This window comes from Salmo salar, chromosome 09 (genome assembly GCF_965601325.2).
Source record: "Salmo salar chromosome 09, fSalSal1, whole genome shotgun sequence".
NCBI classification, from domain to species: Eukaryota; Metazoa; Chordata; class Actinopteri; order Salmoniformes; family Salmonidae; genus Salmo; species Salmo salar.
Window position 1 is genome coordinate 79,745,130 of NC_138299.1, and position 19,844 is coordinate 79,764,973.

The following is a 19,844-nucleotide window of genomic DNA, read 5'->3' on the forward strand; positions in this document are numbered from 1 at the left end:
TTTGATTTAGAATAGACCATTATCATGCACCTGCATTGAAACAGGGGCAGCTGGAAAAATACATGTCATCTCTGCACTTACATAGGGAATGGAGGACGCTTTTCCCCGTGGTTTATTTTCATACCAGCCAGGTAGGCTATGCCCCTGTTGTAAATATAAGCAATGTGTTTAATATTAGGAAAGTTGAGATATAAATATTTTAAAGCCTATAGAAAGCTGATGGGATCCTCATCTTTTTATTTTACATTTACATTTAAGATATTTAGCAGACGCTCTTATCCAGAGCGACTTACTTATTATAAGGTGCATTCACCTTATAATATCCAGTGGAACAACCACTTTACAATAGTGCATCTAAATCTTTTAAGGGGGGGGGGGTTAGAAGGATTACTTTATCCTATCCCAGGTATTTATTAGCGGCCATCACTCTGTTTTCACCTGCAATTGTATAGCCTATAGAAATGTTGTGCAACATGAGCTCATGGGCTCTCATGAAGTGTTTGATTCGATTGTTGAATACATTTGCATTGATGTCAGAGTGATTAGAGGGACAATAGAATGCTGAGTACAACGCAGTTATCAAGTTTGGTAGCTACTAATGACCAGCAGCAGCATCAGAGCTTGGGGAAGCCCAATTACCGTGACTAAACAGGTCATGTGGAATTTGACTGCCTTCATGACTCATGACCGCCAGTGTGGCGGTAATACGGTCACCGCAACAGCCCTAGGAGAGACCTGAAAATAGCTCTGCAGCGATGCTCCCCATCCAACCTGACAGAGCTTGAGAGGATCTGCTGAGAAGAATGGGAGAAACTCCACAAATACAGGTGTGCCAAGCTTGTAGCGTCCTACTCAAGAAGACGAAGACTCAAGGTTGCAATCACTCCCAAAGGTGCTTCAACAAAGTACTAAGTAAAGGTTCTGAATACTTATGTAAATGTAATATTTGTGTTTTAATTTTTTATATAATTTGTACAATAATTTGTACCTGTTTTTGCTTTGTCATTATGGGATATTGTGTGTAGATTGATGAGGGGGAAAAATTATTGAATCCATTTTAGAATAAGGCTGTAACGTAACAAAATGTGTAAAAAGTGAAGGGGTCTGAATACTTTCCGAATGCAATGTATTTTCATGAAATGTACATGAACAACCCAACAACTAAACTGTATACACTGGCCGTAGTGAGTTTTTCTGTTATTGATTGAACATGCTTTTTACCCTTTAAAGTTTCATCAGACAGCCATAGTAACAATTTCCAGCTACAACATGTTATTGTGTCTAGCCAACAGCTTCAACCCAAAAGGAATCAGTTGTAGCTAGCCGAAGACACCACAGGGTCACAAACCACTATTGGGGAAACATTGGACTTTGATCTGCTGGTCCTCTCTGTTTCATTTCTTATTTCTCTCACCTCTCCTCCTCTCAAATCCCTGTCTTTCTATCTCTCTCTCTCACACTTGTTCATTTGTTTTTTCTAATTATCACAACCTACAATGAAGTGAAAGAGCCAACTAATTGTGAAGAAGAAGGTAGTGTCTTCATGTCAGTGTTGGACAGCAGTGTGTGAGAGCTGACCACTGCCCTGACACAGCGAATGAGGTGTTATTTTCTCAGGTGCGAACATCTCTTCTTCACACTCAGAAGTAGCCTCACTTATCACATACTGTGTTTGACATCTTATCTAAATCCATTACACAGGAGACATTTTTTTAAATGTATTTTATTTAACTTTTATTTAACCAGGTAGGCCAGTTGAGAACAAGTTCTCATTTACAACTGCGACCTGGCCAAGATAAAGCAAAGCAGTGCGACAAAAAAAACACAGAGTTACACATGGGATAAACAAACGTACAGTCAATAACAGAATTGAAAAATCTATATAGAGTGTATTTAATGAAGTGATGAGGTAAGGCAATAAATAGGCCATAGTAATGAAGTAATTACAATTTAGCAAATTAACACTGAAGTGATAGATGTGCAGATGATTATGTGCAAGTAGAAATACTGGTGTGCAAAAGAGCAAAAAAGTAAATAAAAACAATATGGAATGAGGTAGATAGTTGGATGGGCTATTTACAGATGGGCTGTGTACAGCTGCAGCGATCAGTAAGCTGCTCAGATTGCTGATGCATAAAGTTAGTGAGGGAGATAAAAGTCTCCAACTTCAGCGATTTTTGCAATTCGTTCCAGTCATTGGCAGCAGAGAACTGGAAAGAAAGGCGGCCAAAGCAGGTGTTGGCTTTGGGGATGACTAGTGAGATATACCTGCTGGAGCGTGTGCTACGGGTGGGTGTTGCTATGGTGACCAGTGAGCTGAGATAAGGTGGAGCTTTACCTAGCAAAGACTTATAGATGACCTGGAGCCAGTGGGTTTGACTACGAATATGTAGCGAGGGCCAGTCAACGAGAGCATACCGGGCGAGTGGTGGGTTTTATATGGGGCTTTGGTGACAAAACGGATGGCACTGTGATAGACTACATCCAGTTTGCTAAGTAGAGTGTTGGAGGCTATTTTGTAAATGACATCGCCGAAGTCGAGGATCGGTAGGATAGTCAGTTTTACGAGGGTATGTTTGGCAGCGTGAGTGAAGGAGGCTTTGTTGGGAAATAGGAAGCCGATTCTAGATTTAATTTTGGATTGGAGATGCTTAATATGAGTCTGGAAGGAGAGTTTACAGTCTAGCCAGACACCTAGGTAATTGTAATTGTCCACATATTCTAAGTCAGAACCGTCCAGAGTAGTGATGCTACTCGGGCGGGCAGGTGCGGGCAGTGATCGGTTGAAAAGCATGCATTTAATTTTACTAGTGTTTAAGAGCAGTTGGAGGCCACGGAAGGAGTGTTGTATGGCATTGAAGCTACAGAAGCCAGCATGGCTGTTTGTATAATGAATAAGTGAGACTTTGATGAGGCTCTTCCTCTTTCCTCTGAGTCAGAATCTATGAATAGGGTCAAAATTACACTTCTTCTTTTGCTTGTCACAAACTGAGTGTCAGGAACAGCTATCTCTCATACTTTCCTTGCATTGGTTTTGTTTGTGCCGTAAAACATTGCCAGGTTATGGAAATTCAGCTCTGAATAGAAAATAGAGGACCTTGTTGAAGTACCAAAGTTAATTTGATAAACGGAGACCCTGCGTTGTAAAGAGACATGGAGGCTGTTTTAGGACTGTTGGTGATCTCAGCTGGAGTGTCTCATTGGAAGAAACATCTTTATATGTGTTGGTTTCCCTCTTCTTTTATGGAGAACATAATATCAGAGTCTTGTATATCACGAAGCAGAAATGACAGATGATGATAGACAATATTCAGAACACTGTAGAAGACAGTTGTCTCTTTACTCATTGTCCCATGATAATGATCACTGACTTAATGATCCCTATCAAGTTGATGCTGTTGGTTTGGTTATACTGTTAGTTACTTATATCCTCATCTGAAAAACGATACATGACTTGACATGGGTTAGAACAGTGATAGTCACAGTGTCTTTTCTTCTTGATCTTCAGGCTTGGAGACTTCCTGTGATGCTAGACAGAATGGATCTCAGTGTTATGGAGCTCTGGGAGGAACTGTCTATCTCCAGCTGGTGACTGATGCCACGAGATATGATGTACTCTCATTTTATAAAGGCCCAACTGGTGTTAATACAGAGATACTCAAAATGAAGAAGGACATACTGGTAATAAGAGACAACCCCATTAAAGACAGAGTACACTTCTTTATAAACAATGGAACATTTAGGTTAAATAACACAAGAAGTACAGATTCTGGTGAATACCGGCTAGAAACATTTAATTCAGAAGGGAAATCATTATGGACCAGAGGACTACAACTGTTCATCGAAGGTAATTAACTAACTATCCAAATAATTATTACAAGTAGTAACTTTGACAAGCTATTGCTCTGGCTAAACTACACATATGTGACTGCTTAATAATACAAATAATGAGAAATGCATTTTATGTGTAACCATGGAGTCATTTTTATTTTCATAGTCTACTGTAGTTGGTACATAGAGTCATAACCACATCCATCAACATTAAATCATCTGTTGGTTATTTGAAATGCAGTCATTGTGTGTCATGAATCTGCTGCTCCTGTTGACTACAGTAGTTTCTGTGGCTTTCAAGAAGAATGGCTGGTGTTGTGTTCTAATGTGTTATGCCCTCTTACTACAGTTACATATCCTTCTTCCCCCACAGCTCCAGTGTCCAGTCCTCAGCTGTCCTCTGAGTGTCTGTCCCATGGAGAGATGAGGGTGTCCTGTTCCTCTGAGGGGGATGGTCCCCAGTACAGCTGGACTCTGGATGGACAGACACTGAGAGACACTGAGACCTCTCCTGGTGATGAGACAAACACCATCACTCTGAAGAAAGGCCTGTCAGGAGATCTCACCTGTACCGTCAGAAACCACATCAGCAGTGATACTGTCAGCAGGAGAATCTCATACTGTCCAGGTAATCTACTGTTTAATTTACTTTGTTAAAAATACATTATGATCAACAATATCAATGATTAATGATAATAATGATGATGATTATAATGATGAATGATCAATTCTTATCAATAAGAATTGACCTGTTTCAAAACAGCACTATCCATTTGCCAGTATTTACATGTAATTCAGATATGCATGTGATTACTGTTGTTTGGATTGCCTACAGGGCTGATATATGTTACCTTCACCTTATCCAATGGAACAAAGGTATCAGAGTGGGTGAATGCCACTGGTAATACCCTGTGTATTGAGTCTTCAACAATGGCGACTGTGACTGAGGCTCCCATCTGTAAAACCTCCACTGGTAAGGGCCCGGGTGTCACGTCCTGACCAGTATAAAGGTTATTTGTTATGGTAGTTTGGTCAGGACGTGGCAGAGGGTATTTGTTTTATGTGGTTTGGGGTGGTGGTTTTGTAGAAGGGTATTTGATTTATGTATTCCGGGGTTTTTGGGCACTGTTCTATGTTAATGTATTTCTATGTTTAGTCTAGTTAGTTGTATTTCTATGTTTAGGTTAATGGGGGTTGGACTCTCAATTGGAGGCAGGTGCTTTCTCGTTGCCTCTGATTGGGAGTCCTATATATGGGTAATTGTTTGGTGTAGTGTTTGTGGGAGATTGTTTCTTGTTTTGCGTATGTAAACATGACAAGACTGTTGTGTTGATCGTTAGTTCTTCATTCTTTGTTTATTATTTCGGTGTTCACTTTATTTTAAAAATAAATCAAGATGAGCATCCACATTCCTGCTGCGTTTTGGTCCTCCATTCCAGACGACAACCGTGACACCGGGGCATGACATTTTCAATGCTGTACTCTGTGTCATTACGTTTAGTTTAACAGAAACATCATGCAAAATAATCAAGATTGTATTGATAAAGATGATGATTATTGTTATTATTGTGATTGACGTCATCGTCATCATAATCATGACCTCTAGGGTCGTTCCACAAAATTACTAGCTATTTGATATTATCTTTAATATAGACCACATGGGAACCTCAGATTTTTAATATGAATAAATAGTTGCTAAGGTGCCAAAATGCAGCATTTTGTCATGTCCCTCTGTCACCCTCTGTGACTTCTAGGAAGATTTTAACCCACTTAAATCCCAAAATGACTCCAAGTGTTCACAATTATTGTAAAGCCTTATTTTGTTACTTTGCCAAAGTCATTTCTGAAAATTTGTTTTTATTTCATGTGATTGTTTAAAAAAAATAACTTACTTAACCTTTGTTTAACTAGGCAAGTCCATTAAGAACAAATTATTATTTTCAATGCCTACGAAAAGGCAAAAGGCCTCCTGCGGGGACGGGGGCTTGGGATTAAAAATTAAATAAATACAATATAAATATAGGACGAAACACACATCACAACAAGAGAGACAACACTACATGAAGAGAGACCTAAGACAACAATATAGCAAGGCAGCAACACATGACAACACAGCATGGTAACAACACATCATAACAACAACATGGTAGCAGCACAAAACATGGTACAAACATTATTGGGCACAGACAACAGCACAAAGGGAAAACAGATAGAGGCAACAATACATCACACAAAGCAGCCACAACTGTCAGTAAGAGTGTCCATGATTAAGTATTTGAATGAAGAGATTGAGATACAACTGTCCAGTTTGAGTGTTTGTTGCAGCTCGTTCCAGTCGCTAGCTGCAGCGAACTGAAAAGAGGAGAGACCCAGGGATGTGTGTGCTTTGGGGACCTTTAACAGAATGTGACTGGCAGAACAGGTGTTGTATGTGGAGGATGTGGGCTGCAGTAGATATCTCAGAGAAGGGGGAGAGCGGCCTAAGAGGGTTTTATAAATAAGCATCATCCAGTGGGTCTTGAGAGATGATCAGTTTACAGAGGTGACCAGTTTACAGAGGAGTATAGAGTGCAGTGATGTGTCCTATAAGGAGCATTGGTGGCACATCTGATGGCCGAATGGTAAAGAACATCTAGCCACTCGAGAGATTAGTGATTCATTTTCAGGTTACACTACCTAAAAGGGACTAATTTCACGGAACGACCCTCTTGAAGTAGCAGCATCATAGCATTTGTCACATCTTAACTCAGATATGTGATTCCTTTAAATGTTTTATTGCCACCAGGGTTTATTTATGTTAACTGTATGTATTGTTATTTATAGGGATCCCCATTAGCTGTTGCCAAGGCAGCAGCTAGTTTTCCTGGAGTCCAACCACATTAAGGAACAAAAGATAAACAGCACATCATATAACATTATTACACAACTACATATCTGCAATACAAAATGTAGAATACGACCATACAACAATATTACAATGTACGTGTGCGTAGAGTGCACGTGCTAGCGTTTGTGTGTGCATGTGTTTGTCTGTACCTGTGTGTGTGTCTCTTACAGTAGCCACTGTTCCATATTTTCATTTTTTAATCTGATTCTATTGCTTGCATCAGTTACCTGATGATGTGGAATAGAGTTCCATGTAGTCATGGCTCTACGTAGTACTGTACACCTACCATAGTCTGTTCTGGACTTGGGGATTGTGAAGAGACCTCTGGTGGCATGTCTTGTGGGGTATGCATGGGTGTCAGAGCTGTGTGCTATTAGTTTAAACAGCTTGTCAACACTTCTTACAAAAACAGATAGTGATGAAGTCTATCTCTCTTCCACTTTGAGCCATGAGAGATTGACATGCATATTATTAATGTTAGCTCTCCATTGACATTTAAGTGCCAGACAATCCAGGGTTACTTCAAGCAGTTTCGTCGCCTCAATTTACTCAATTTCCACACTATTCATTACAAGATTTAGTTGAGATTTAGGGTTTAGTGAATGATTTGTCCTAAATACAATGATTTTAGTTTTTGAAATATTTAGGACAAACTTCTTCCTTGCCACCCATTCTGAAACTAACTGCAGCTTTTTGTTAAGTGTTGCAGTCATTTCAGTCGCTGTAGTAGCTGACATGGTGTCACGTTCTGACCATAGAAAGCTTTTATTTTCTATGGTAGAGTATGTCAGGGCGTGACAGGGGTTTTTGTCCAGTTTATTTATTTCTATGTTGGTTCTAGTTTCTTTTTTCTATGTTGGGGGTTGTGTCTAGTTTCTGTATTTCTATGTGGGGTTCTAGTTTATGTATTTCTATGTTTTTTGGGGGGGATGATCTCCAATTAGAGGCAGCTGGTCATCATTGTCTCTAATTGGGGATCATATTTAACCTGTTAGGGCTAGGGGGCAGTATTGACACGGCCGGATAAAAAACGTACCCGATTTAATCTGGTTACTACTCCTGCCCAGTAACTAGAATATGCATATAATTATTGGCTTTGGATAGAAAACACCCTAAAGTTTCTAAAACTGTTTGAATGGTGTCTGTGAGTATAACAGAACTCATATGGCAGGCAAAAACCTGAGAAGATTCCAAACAGGAAGCGCCCTCTCTGACAAGTTGTTCATCTTGGCTCTTTTTATTGAAGACTGAGGATCTTTGCCGTAACGTGACACTTCCTACGGCTCCCATAGGCTCTCAGAACCCGGGAAAAAGCTGAATGATATCGAGGCAGCCTCTGGCTGAAACACATTATCGCGTTTGGATAGTGGCTGGTCAGAGTACTCTGAGACTCACGCTCGTGCACGAGGGCACGAGATGTATTTATTTTCTCTCTCTTTGTACGTACACAGGCTTTCCCGGTCGGAATATTATCGCTTTTTTACGAGAAAAATGGCATAAAAATTGATTTTAAACAGCAGTTGACATGCTTCGAAGTACGGTAATGGAATATTTAGACATTTTTTGTCACGAAATGCGCCATGCTCGTCATCCTTATTTACCCTTTCGGATAGTGTCTTGAACGCACGAACAAAACGTCGCTATTTGGATATAACAATGGATTATTTTGAACCAAACCAACATTTGTTATTGAAGTAGAAGTCCTGGGAGTGCATTCTGACGAAGAACAGCAAAGGTAATACAATTTTTCTTATAGTAAATCTGACTTTGGTGAGTGCTAAACTTGCTGGGTGTCTAAATAGCTAGCCCTGTGATGCCGGGCTATCTACTGAGAATATTGCAAAATGTGCTTTCACCGAAAAGCTATTTTAAAATCGGACATATCGAGTGCATAGAGGAGTTCTGTATCTATAATTCTTAAAATAATTGTTATGCTTTTTGTGAACGTTTATCGTGAGTAATTTAGTAAATTCACCGGCAGTGTTCGGTGGGAATGCTAGTCACATGCTAGTCACATGCTAATGTAAAAAGCTGGCTTTTGATATAAATATGAACTTGATTGAACAAAACATGCATGTATTGTATAATATAATGTCCTAGGGTTGTCATCTGATGAAGATCATCAAAGGTTAGTGCTGCATTTAGCTGTGGTTTGGGTTTATGTGACATTATATGCTAGCTTGAAAAATGGGTGTCTGATTATTTCTGGCTGGGTACTCTGCTGACATAATCTAATGTTTTGCTTTCGTTGTAAAGCCTTTTTGAAATCGGACAGTGTGGTTAGATTAATGAGAGTCTTGTCTTTAAAATGGTGTAAAATAGTCATATGTTTGAAAAATTGAAGTTTTAGCATTTTTGAGGTATTTGAATATCGCGCCACGGGATTACACTGGCTGTTGAGTAGGTGGGACGCTGTGTGTGGACGCAAGCGTACCACCTAGCCCATAGAAGTTAAGTTGTTGGTTTTCCCACTAGGTTTTGTGGGAGATTATTTTGAGTAAGTGTATGTTGCACCTCTTCGTCACAGTTTGTTGTTTTGTTCATTAGTTTATTTGTATGTCTTGCATAGTTTCACAGTTATATTAAAATGTGGAACGATACACACGCTGCGCTTTGGTCCGCTCCTTCATCATATGACAACCATGACAGAATCTCCCACCACCAACAGACCAAGCAGCATGGTCAGGAGGACTGGACCTGGGAGGAAATCCTGGATGTGGCAGGACCCTGGACAAGGCCTGAGGAGTGTCGCCGTCCGAAGGAGGAGATTGAAGCAGCGAGAGCAGAACGGCGATATTATGAGGCGTTATACCATCAAGGCAAGCAGGCGGAGACAGCGAGAGAGGAACGGCGACAATACGAGAAACTAACAGCAACAACGGAAGCCCGAGAGACAGCTCCAAAAAAAATGTTAGGGGGGGGGGGGCACACGGGGAGTTTGGTGGAGTCAGGTTTGGGACCTGAGCCAACTCCCCGTGCTTACCGTGGAGAGCTGAGGGGTGAACCAGAGCCAGTCAGGGAAACGAGTGAGGAACTCGACGCAAGATTCCGGAGAGAGGTGTTAGCATTGAGAGCACTGCAGAGCGGGCGTGCTGAGGAGCGTGACACCATTCCGGTGTCATATGCACCAGTTTCACGCATCTGGCCTTCAGTGCGCCTCCCCAGTCTGGTACGTCCTGTGTCTCCTCCACGCACTCGCTTGAGGGAGCGTGTGACCTGTCAGGCACCATGTTTTGCGGTGATACGCACGGTGTCACCAGTGCGCATTCACAGCCCAGTGCGTCCTGTGCCAGCGCCCCGCACTTGCCGGGCTAAAGTGAGCATCCAGCCAGGACGGATTGTGCCAGCCCTACGCTCCAGACCTCCAGTGTGCCTCCACAGCCCAGTACGCCCTGTGCCTGCTCCTTGTACTCGCCCTGAAGTGTGTGTCACCAGTCTTGCGCCACCTGTGCCAGCCCCACACATCAGGACTCCAGTGCGCCTGCCAAGTCCAGGGTGTCCTGTCCCTGCTCCCCGCACTCGCCCTGAGGTGCGTGTTACCAGTCTGGCTTCACCTGTGCCAGCCCCACGCATCAGGCCTCCAGTGCGCCTGCCCAGTCCGGGGTGTCCTGTTCCTGCTCCCCGCACTCGCCCTGAGGTGCGTGTTACCAGTCTGGCGCCACCTGTGCCAGCCCCACGCATCAGGCCTCTAATGCGCATTCCCAGTCCAGAGCTTCCGGCGACAGTTCCCAGTCCGGAGCTTCCGGCGACAGTTCCCAGTCCGGAGCTTCCGGCGATAGTTCCCAGTCCGGAGCTTCCGGCGACAGTTCCCAGTCCGGAGCCTCCTGAGACGGCCCCCAGTCCGGAGCCTCCTGAGACGGCCCCCAGTCCGGAGCCTCCTGAGACGGCCCCCAGTCCCTAGCCTCCTGAGACGGCCCCCAGTCCGGAGCCTCCTGAGACGGCCCCCAGTCCGGAGCCTCCTGAGACGGCCCCCAGTCCGGAGTCTCCGGCGGTGGTCCGCAGTCCAGAGTCTCCGGCGGCTGTCTGCAATCCAGAGCCTCCGGCGATGATCCGCGGTCCGGTGACACGAAAGCGGAGGGATCAGCTGGAGGAGCGGGGGCTACACCCCGAACCGGAGCCACCTCCTATGCTGGGGGATAAGCACAATGAGAGGGTTCTTCGTCGCACACCAGAACCGCCTCCGATGCAGGAGGATCCATGGGATGAGAAGGTTCTTCGTTCTGCACCAGAGCCGCCACCGACATTAGACACCCACCCTAACCCTCACGTTTTTTTGTTGTTGTTGTTTAGGGTTTTGCGTTTGGAGTCCGCACCTTTGGGGGGGGGGGGGGTACTGTCACGTTCTGACCATAGAAAGCTTTTATTTTCTATGGTAGAGTAGGTCAGGGCGTGACAGGGGGTTTTGTCTAGTTTATTTATTTCTATGTTGGTACTAGTTTCTGTATTTCTATGTTGTTGTTTTTTGGGATGATCTCCAATTAGAGGCAGCTGGTCATCGTTGTCTCTAATTGGGGATCATATTTAAGTTGTTGGTTTTCCACTAGGTTTTGTGGGAGATTATTTTGAGTAAGTATATGTTGCACCTCTTCGTCACGGTTTGATTTTTCAATAAGTTTATTTGTATGTCTTGCATAGTTTCACAGTTATAATAAAATGTGGAATGATACACACACTGCGCTTTGGTCCCATTCTTCAGACAGCCATGACACATGGATAGTGTTGAGTCATCCACATACATAGACACATTGGCTATTTGAGCCAGTAAAGGGGGGTTTTACTATTCTTGGGTAGCGGAATAACTTTTGCTTCCCTCCAGGCCTGAGGGCATACACTTTCTAGTAGGCTTAGATTGACAATATGGCAAATAGGAGTGGCAATATCGTCCGCTATTATCCTCAGTATTTTTCCATCCAAGTTGTCAGACCCCGGTGGCTTGTCATTGTTGATGGTAAAAAATAATTTTTTCACCTCTTCCACACTCACTTTACGGAATTCAAAATTACAATGCTTGTCTTTCATAATTTGGTCAGTTATGCTTGGATGTGTAGTGTTGGCATTTGTTGCTGGCATGTCATGCCTAAATTTGCTAATCTTGCTAATGAAGAAATCATTAAAGTATTTGGCAATGTCGGTGGGTTTTGTGATGAATGAGCCAACTGATTCAATGAATGATGGAGCTGAGTTTGCCTTTTTTGGCCAAAATTTCATTTAAGGTGTTCCAAAGGTTATTACTATCATTGTTTATGTCATATATCTTTGTTTCATGGTATAGATTCTTCTTCTTTTCAGTTTAGTCACATGATTTCTCAATTTGCAGTACGTTTGCCAGTCGTTTGTGCTGCCAGACTTATTTGCCATTCCTTTTGCCATATCCGTCTCAACCATACCATTTTTCAATTTCTCGCCAATCCAAGGGGATTTAACATTTTTTACAGTCATTTTCTTAATGTGTGCATGCTTATTCATAACTGGAATAAGCAATTTCATAAATGTGTCAAGTGCAGCGTCTGGTTGCTCCTCATTGCACCACAGAACAGCAAATATTTTTTACATCATCAACATAAGAATCATTACAAAACGTATCGTATGACCTCCTATACCCTATAATAGGCCCAGCATTTGGAACTTTGGTTTTCCCATATGTGGCTACTATATTGTGGTCACTACAGCCAATGGACTTGGATACTGCTTTAAAACAGTTACATTAGTAAAGGTGTGATACATGTTGATGATTTAATTCCTGTGCTGTTTGTAACTACCCTGGTAGGTTGACTGACAACCTGAAACAGGTTGCAGGCACTAGTTACAGTTTGAAGCTGTTTCTTGAGGTGGGCAACTTGATGAAAGACAGTCAATATTGAAATCACCCAGAAAATATACCTCTCTGTTGATATCACATATATTATCAAGCAAGATGGTGCCGACAGACATGGCAGCTCTGCTTCTAGCTCTTAAGCAACTTTCCAGTACCGTAAATTCCGGACTATAAGCTGCAACTTTTTTCCCAGGCTTTGAACCTCGCGGCTTAAACAATGACGCGGCTAATATATGGATTTTTCCCGCTTTCAATGTTTTTTTCTCAAAAAAAACACATTCTGTGACGTGCTCAGTTTTTTTGGCGGCATGAAGCTTTCATTAGACCAATGAAATTGCCGAACGGGTTAAGGTCAAACAACTTTTTAGTTTACTGTTTAGAATAAATGGAGAGCTCTCAAACTTCCCATCATTCTGATTACGGTAGTCATTTTGTCACCCTCATCATGGCAAAGACACGGAGAAATGCATATGATGCAGCTTTCAAATTGAAGGTCTGGGCAGTCCACATTGTCCCAGAATAAAGCAAAATTAACACAGCCCCTGCACCATTGAAAACTTTCAATAATGACCTCTATCTGAGAAATACGGCCAGCTAGACTAGCTAGGCTTCTGTGTCTCTCTCCTTACAGGATGAAGAAATGAACAAAAATACCTCACAAAAATGGCTATATCTGAAAAGCAGAAATATGTTTCCTCCTTTTAAATCCACACGAAAGCAGTGTCTTTGCACATACTGTTGTTCACAGCATCGGCTAACGTTGGCAGCCATACAACGCAGTTCCAGCCAGGTCAGGTAGCAGGGAAAAGGTAACAGGCAGCAGGGAATCCAGACACAATGTCACGGTTGTCGTAGTGAAGAGACCAAAACGCAGCAGGTATGTGTATGCTCATCTTGACGTTTTAATAAATTCAAAATGAACACCAAAATAACAAAAGAACGAACGATCAACAAAAACAGTCTGGTAAGGCACAAGGCTAAACACAGAACAATCTCCCACAAATGACAAACACAAACACACCCTAATATGTGGGACTCTCAATCAAAGGCAAATAGACAACACCTGCCTTCAACTGAGAGTCCCAACCCCAATTAACCAAACATAGAAACAGACACACTAGACTAAACATAGAATACATGAAAATCAAACAGTGCCCAAAAACCCCAGAATACTTCAATCAAATGCCCTTCTAGAAAAACACCACCCCGAACCACATAAAACAAATACCCTCTGCCATGTCCTGACCAAACTACAATGACAATTAACCCTTATACTGGCCAGGACGTGACACACAATTAGTGTGGGAAACCTCTGAGGTCCCAGACACAAGGGTTGGGACACCTTGCTAGCTTGATACTGATAGCTACCAGCTAGGCTAATAGCTAGCTACGGTAAACAACTTCAGGCTTTTTGGTCTGGCAGGATCCAGGGACAGATAGTAGCTGTCACAGCAACTGAGCTGATTAGTTAATTTAGGGGTTATACCTTCTCCCTTCTCTCCCTCAGGACCAGGAGTCAGTGTGTTTGTTTATTTCCAACTTGCTGAAGTATTCATTCTTCTGGCAGTCTGTCTGGGATCATACTGTTTATACAAGACGAAAACTTGTCCTCAAGAAAAAGGTCAGTAATGCATCATTGTACCTTTGTTTAACGTATTTTGTTTGATAATAAATTGTAATATTATTCTTAATTCACTTTCTCCCCCTCTCTCTCTCTCACTCACTCTCTCTCGCTCACTCTCTTTTTTTCTCTCTCCAGATGATGGTGAGTAAGCAGAGTGGTTGCAGTCTCTCAGGTGGATCACGGTGGGACTCAAAAGGGGTGTTGATATCATGAAAGTTGCCATGGGGACCATAACTAATGACTAATGATGATGTTATACTGCTTATTGTTGTTTTAATTTTACTCAAGCTCTAACTCAAAGCACAGTAATGTATTTAGTTCTTTTGACATACATTTTCATAGTTTCATAATGTTCCTTCAGACCTGCCCTTAACAGAGCAATAATGAATGATCTATGTGATCGTGAAAATTTTGTGGATTTTAACACTTGAATTGTAGTGTTCTAGTGGTTTTTCATTTGTACATACAGTTATATAAACTAATGAAAATGCTATTGTGTTTTTGAAAATACATTTTCTTGCGGATTCGAATGTGACCTAAGACCTTCATAAACACAAACACATTTTTTTTTTTGCGATAGCAAAAATTTAAAGTTCAAAAGGTACTTGCACTCAAAACCATGAAAGGGAATAACCCATGAACGACGACATGAATAACATACAGCTGGCGGGTTTTAAGCTTTTTCGACAGGATAGAACAGCGGCCTCTGGTAAGACAAGGGGTGGCAGTCTATGTAAATTTGTAAACAACAGCTGGTCCATGAAATCTAAGGAAGTCTGGAGGTCTAGCTCGCATGAGGTAGAGTATCTCAGCATAAGCTGTAGACCACACTATTTACCAAGAGATTTTTCATCGTATATTTCGTAGCTGTCAAAATACCACCGCAAACCGATGCTGGCACTAAAACCGCACTCAATGAGCTGTATACGACCATAAGCAAACAGGAAAACTGTCATCCAGAGGGTCGGCTTTCCTAGTGGCCGGGGGCTTTAATGCAGGGAAACTCAAATTTGTTTTACCTCATTTCTACCAGTATGTTAAAGGTGCAACCAGAGGAAAAAAACTCTAGACCACCATTACTCCACACACAGAGACGCGTACAAAGCTCTCCCTCCATTTGGCAAATCTGACCATAGTTCTAACCTCCTAATTCCTGCTTACAAGCAAAAACTATAGCAGGAAGCATCAGTGACTCGGTCAATAAGAAAGTGGTCAGATGAAGCAGATTCTAAGCTACAGGACTGTTTTGCTAGCACAGACTGGAATATGTTCCTGGATTCTTCCGATGGCATTGAGGAGTACACCACATCAGTCACTGGCTTCATCAATAAGTGCATCGATGACCTTGTCCCACAGTGACCGTACGTACATACCCCAACCAAAAACCATGGAACACAGGCAACATCCGCACTGATCTACAGGGTAGAGCTGCCGCTTTCAAGGAGCGGGACTCCAACCCGGAAGCTTATAAAAAATCCCGCTATGCCCTCCAACGAACCATTAAACAGGCAAAGTGTCAATACAGGACTAAGATTGGATCGTACTGCACTGGCTCTGATGCTCGCTGGATGTGGTAGGGCTTGCAAACTAACAGACTACAAAGGGAAGCACAGCCGTGAGCTGCCCAGTGACACGAGCGTACCAGACGAGCTAAAATACTTATATGCTTGCTTCGAGGAAAGTAACACTGAAGAATGCATGAGAGTATCAGCTGTTCCGGACGACTGGCTCAAACGCATTAAGAAAGAAAGAAATATATATATATGTTACATTGTTTCTCTGACACCAACTCAGTCAGTTCTCAAGTACTAGTTTAACTTAATGCACTCCTCCAAGGAGGAACAACCATCCCTGGTGCAATAAAGGTTGAGAAACACTGTTACACCACACAGGTCATGTGTTCACTCCATGGTGGAAAAAGTACCAAATTGTCACACTTGAATAAATGTAAAATATCTTAAAGAACATGACTAAATAAAAGTGAAAGTCACCCAGTAAAATGCTACTCGAGTAAAAGTCAAAGTATTTGGCTTTAAATATGCTTACGTGTCAAAGTAAATGTAATTGCAAAAATATACTGAAGTATCAAAAGTATAAATAATTTCCTCTTCCTTATATTAAGCAAACCAGTCAGCACCATTTTCTTTTCTTTCATTTTTTTAAGATTGCCAGGGGCACACTCCAACACTCAGATATAATTTCCAAATGAAGCATGTGAGTTTAGTGAGTCTGCCAGATCAGAGGCAGTAGGGATGACCAGGGATGTTATCTTGTTAAATGTGTGAATTGGACCATTTTCCTGTCCAGCTAAGCATTCAAAATGTGATGAGTACATTTGGGGAAAAGTATGGAGTAAAAAGTATATTATTTTCTTGTTGTCAAAAATATAAGTAGTAAAGTAAAGTACAGATACTCCAAAACATTTCACCACTGTGATGACTGTGAGCATTCTAATTTTATATAACTAGGCAAGTCAGTTAAGAACAAATTCTTATTTACAATGACGGCCTAGGAACTGCCTTGTTCAGGGGCGGAACGATTTGGGGAATCAATCTAGCAACCTTTCGGTTACTGACCCAATGCTCTAACCACTAGGCCACCTGCAGCCCTGATGTGGAAATACATTTATTCCATTAAAAATCAAGTTGTGTTTTAATAGACCTTTAGTTTGTGAAATGAATTAACAATGAGGGCCACAGAAAATGTTGTGGCAGGTCAGATATGTTCCCCTGGTTGCTATTGTTAAAGATGGGATGAGGCCTCTATATGCTAGCCTGGTTCCATTCTTTATATGCTCTGTAGCCACCTCTTCTGTCATTGTACTGCTATCATTGTGGGGCCAGCGACCTTTCAGTTACTGGGCCAACGCTTTGACCTCAAGGCTACCTGGTGTCAGAGAAGGCTACTTTGTTTAATTCATACATATGACCTTTCTATCAGCCCACTGAAGAAATGTTATAACACTGTATTTTATTTATTTTACCAGATAAGTTGACTGAGAACACATTCTCATTTACAGCAACAACCTGGGGAATAGTTTCAGGGAAGAGGACGGGGATGAATGAGCCAATTGTAAGCTGGGGATGACTAGATGGCCATGATGGTATGAGGGCCAGATTGGGAATTTAGCCAGGGCACCAAGGTTAACACCCCTACTCTTACAATAAGTGCAATGGGATCTTTAATGACCTCAGAGAGTCAGGACACCCGTTTAACATACCATCCAAAAGACAGCACCCTACCCTGGGGCATTTTTTAGACCAGAGGAAAGAGTGCCTCGTACTGGCCCTGCAACACCACTTCCAGCAGCATCTGGTCTCCCATCCAGGGACTGACCAGGATCAACCCTGCTTAGTTTCAGAAGTAAGCCAGCAGTGGGATGCAGGGTGGCATGTTTTAATTAGATGTATTTGTGTGATTTTGAATGCATAGAAATAAAAGCAAGCTGCTTTTAGAATTTTTTTTAAACCTCTTTTCTCATTATCTACTACTTTTGAAACACTTTGGACATCCTTTCTCATTAACTACTACTATTGAAACATGTTTTACCTTATTTCCCATTGACTACTACTTTTGAAACATGTTTTACCTTATTTGTCATTATCTACTACTTTTGAAACATTCTGGACCTCATTTCTCATGATCTACCACTGTTTGTTTAAAGCAAGGTTCAAGCTGTTTTCTAAAGCACATCTTATTTTTCATCCAATAAGAAAATCAATTCAAAAAAGGTTTGAGCCCCCACAAAGTGCTATATGAACCCAGTCCATTATAAAGTCATGTTATTGTGTCTAGCCAACAGCTGTAACCCAAAAGGAATCAGTTTCAGCCGGTCAAAAACACCAGAGTCACAAACCACGTTTAGGGAAACACTGCTGTTCCTCTCTTTTTCACTTCCTATTTCTCTCACATCTCCTCCTCTCAAATTCCTGTCTTTCTATCTGTCTCTCTTACCTGTTCATTTCTTTTTCAAATGATCACAATCTAAAATGGAGTGAAAGAGCCTACTAATTGTGAAGAAGAAGGTAGTGTCTTCATGTCAGTGTTGGACAGCAGTGTGTGAGAGCTGACCACTGCCCTGACACAACGAATGAGGTGTTATTTTCTCAGGCGCCAACACAAAAGTAGCCTCACTTAACACTTTTTACTTCTTCTCTGATATCATCACACAGGAGACATGTAGCCAGCCTGACTGTTTAAATTAAGAAGTGAAACTCTGAGTCAGAACCTATGAATACAGTTAGGTCAAAATTACAGTGGTAGAAAAAAGAGGACTGATAAAAAATGGAGGATTTTGTTTAGGTACAGTAGGTTCATTTTCTAAGTTGCGCGCTGCGTTGTGAAGAGACATGAGGCTGTGTTTGGACTTTTTGTGACGTTAGCAGGAGTGTCACATGGCCATTTTATTCTTTGTTTGGGTTCCTATGTAGTTGTCCTTTTATTCCATTAAAAAAAGCTAGGCAAAGTCATTGTTTAATGTTTAGTGTCCCCCAATCAGAGCAGATATATTATTGGTGTATGGAAGAAATATTTATGACAAAAGCGATTCATACTAATGCCATACCAGGGAAGATCATGTTAATGTCCATTTCTCGTTTCTACTTTATTTCTCTCTTTATACATTTAGAGAATTGTAATGTTATATGTTTATATTATTCGCATGTTCACTCATTATTAGCCACAGAATCACGTAATTACATAGATACTCAAAATGAAAATCCACGTAGTGATAATCTAGGATTCCATTAAAGCCAGAGCATCCTTCCTAATCAACTATGGGACCCTTATGATTACTAACACACCAAGGAATGATTCTCCTGAATACCTCTTAGAAATATTTGTTTAATTGGATATGTGTAACGGCTGTCTTCTGTAGAAATGGACCAAGGCGCAGCAGGTATGTGAATACTCATCTTTAATTAAAATAAAGGAGTAGAGCATCCACTTAACAATTCAAACAAAGTGACAACAGCTACAGTTCTGCAGGCTAGAAACGCAGTGCAAAAAACAACCACCCACAACCCCAAAGAAAAACACATACACCTATATAGGACCTCCAATCAAAGGCAACTATACACACCTGCCTTCAATTGGAAGTCCCAATCATCCACCCAACATTTAACCAATACAAACATGCCACGTCCTGACCCCAAAACTAAAACACTAGCTCCATCTGCTGGTCAGGACGTGACAGTACCCCCCCCCTCAAGGTGCAGACCCCGGAATGCACCTACCAACAAAAAAAAAAACAACACAAAACCCATAAACAATAACCCTAAAACAATAAGGGAGGGAAGGGAGGGTGGCTGCCGTCACCGACGGCACTGTGCTACACCCTCCCTCCCCAACCCACCTATCCTGGAGGTGGCTCAGGTGCAGGGCGTGGACCTTGCTCCACCGTCGGCGTAGCCCACTTCGGTGGCACTGCTAACTGCGCCGGGCAGATGGGCCACTTGGGCTGACCCTGGCAGACGGACCACTCGTGCTGGGCCGGAGGACAGGAGGACCCCTCGGGCTGGGCCGGAGGACAGGAGGACCACTCGGGCTGGGCCGGAGGGCAGGTGGGCCACTCGGGCTGGGCCGGAGGGCAGGAGGGCCACTCGGGCTGGGCCGGAGGGCAGGAGGGCCACTCGGGCTGGGCCGGAGGGCAGGAGGGCCCCTCGGGCTGGGCCGGAGAGCAGGAGGGC

General features: G+C 42.3%; 1 protein-coding gene and 1 long non-coding RNA gene across 2 annotated transcripts in view; both read left to right on the plus strand.

The window, feature by feature from the left end:
- LOC106611881 (uncharacterized) overlaps positions 1-19,844 on the plus strand; it is a 90,315-nt gene that overhangs the window by 38,402 nt on the left and 32,069 nt on the right. Inside the window, exons 2-4 of the mRNA XM_082955963.1 lie at positions 3,509-3,847; positions 4,205-4,459; positions 4,667-4,804. Of these exons, the coding sequence (XP_082812089.1) occupies positions 3,509-3,847; positions 4,205-4,459; positions 4,667-4,804 (732 nt within the window). The remainder of the gene's footprint in view (positions 1-3,508; positions 3,848-4,204; positions 4,460-4,666; positions 4,805-19,844) is intronic.
- LOC145858046 (uncharacterized) lies at positions 12,645-14,650 on the plus strand. Its single transcript, XR_014378808.1, has 2 exons — positions 12,645-14,154; positions 14,293-14,650. It is a non-coding gene; the product is annotated as an uncharacterized LOC145858046 (long non-coding RNA).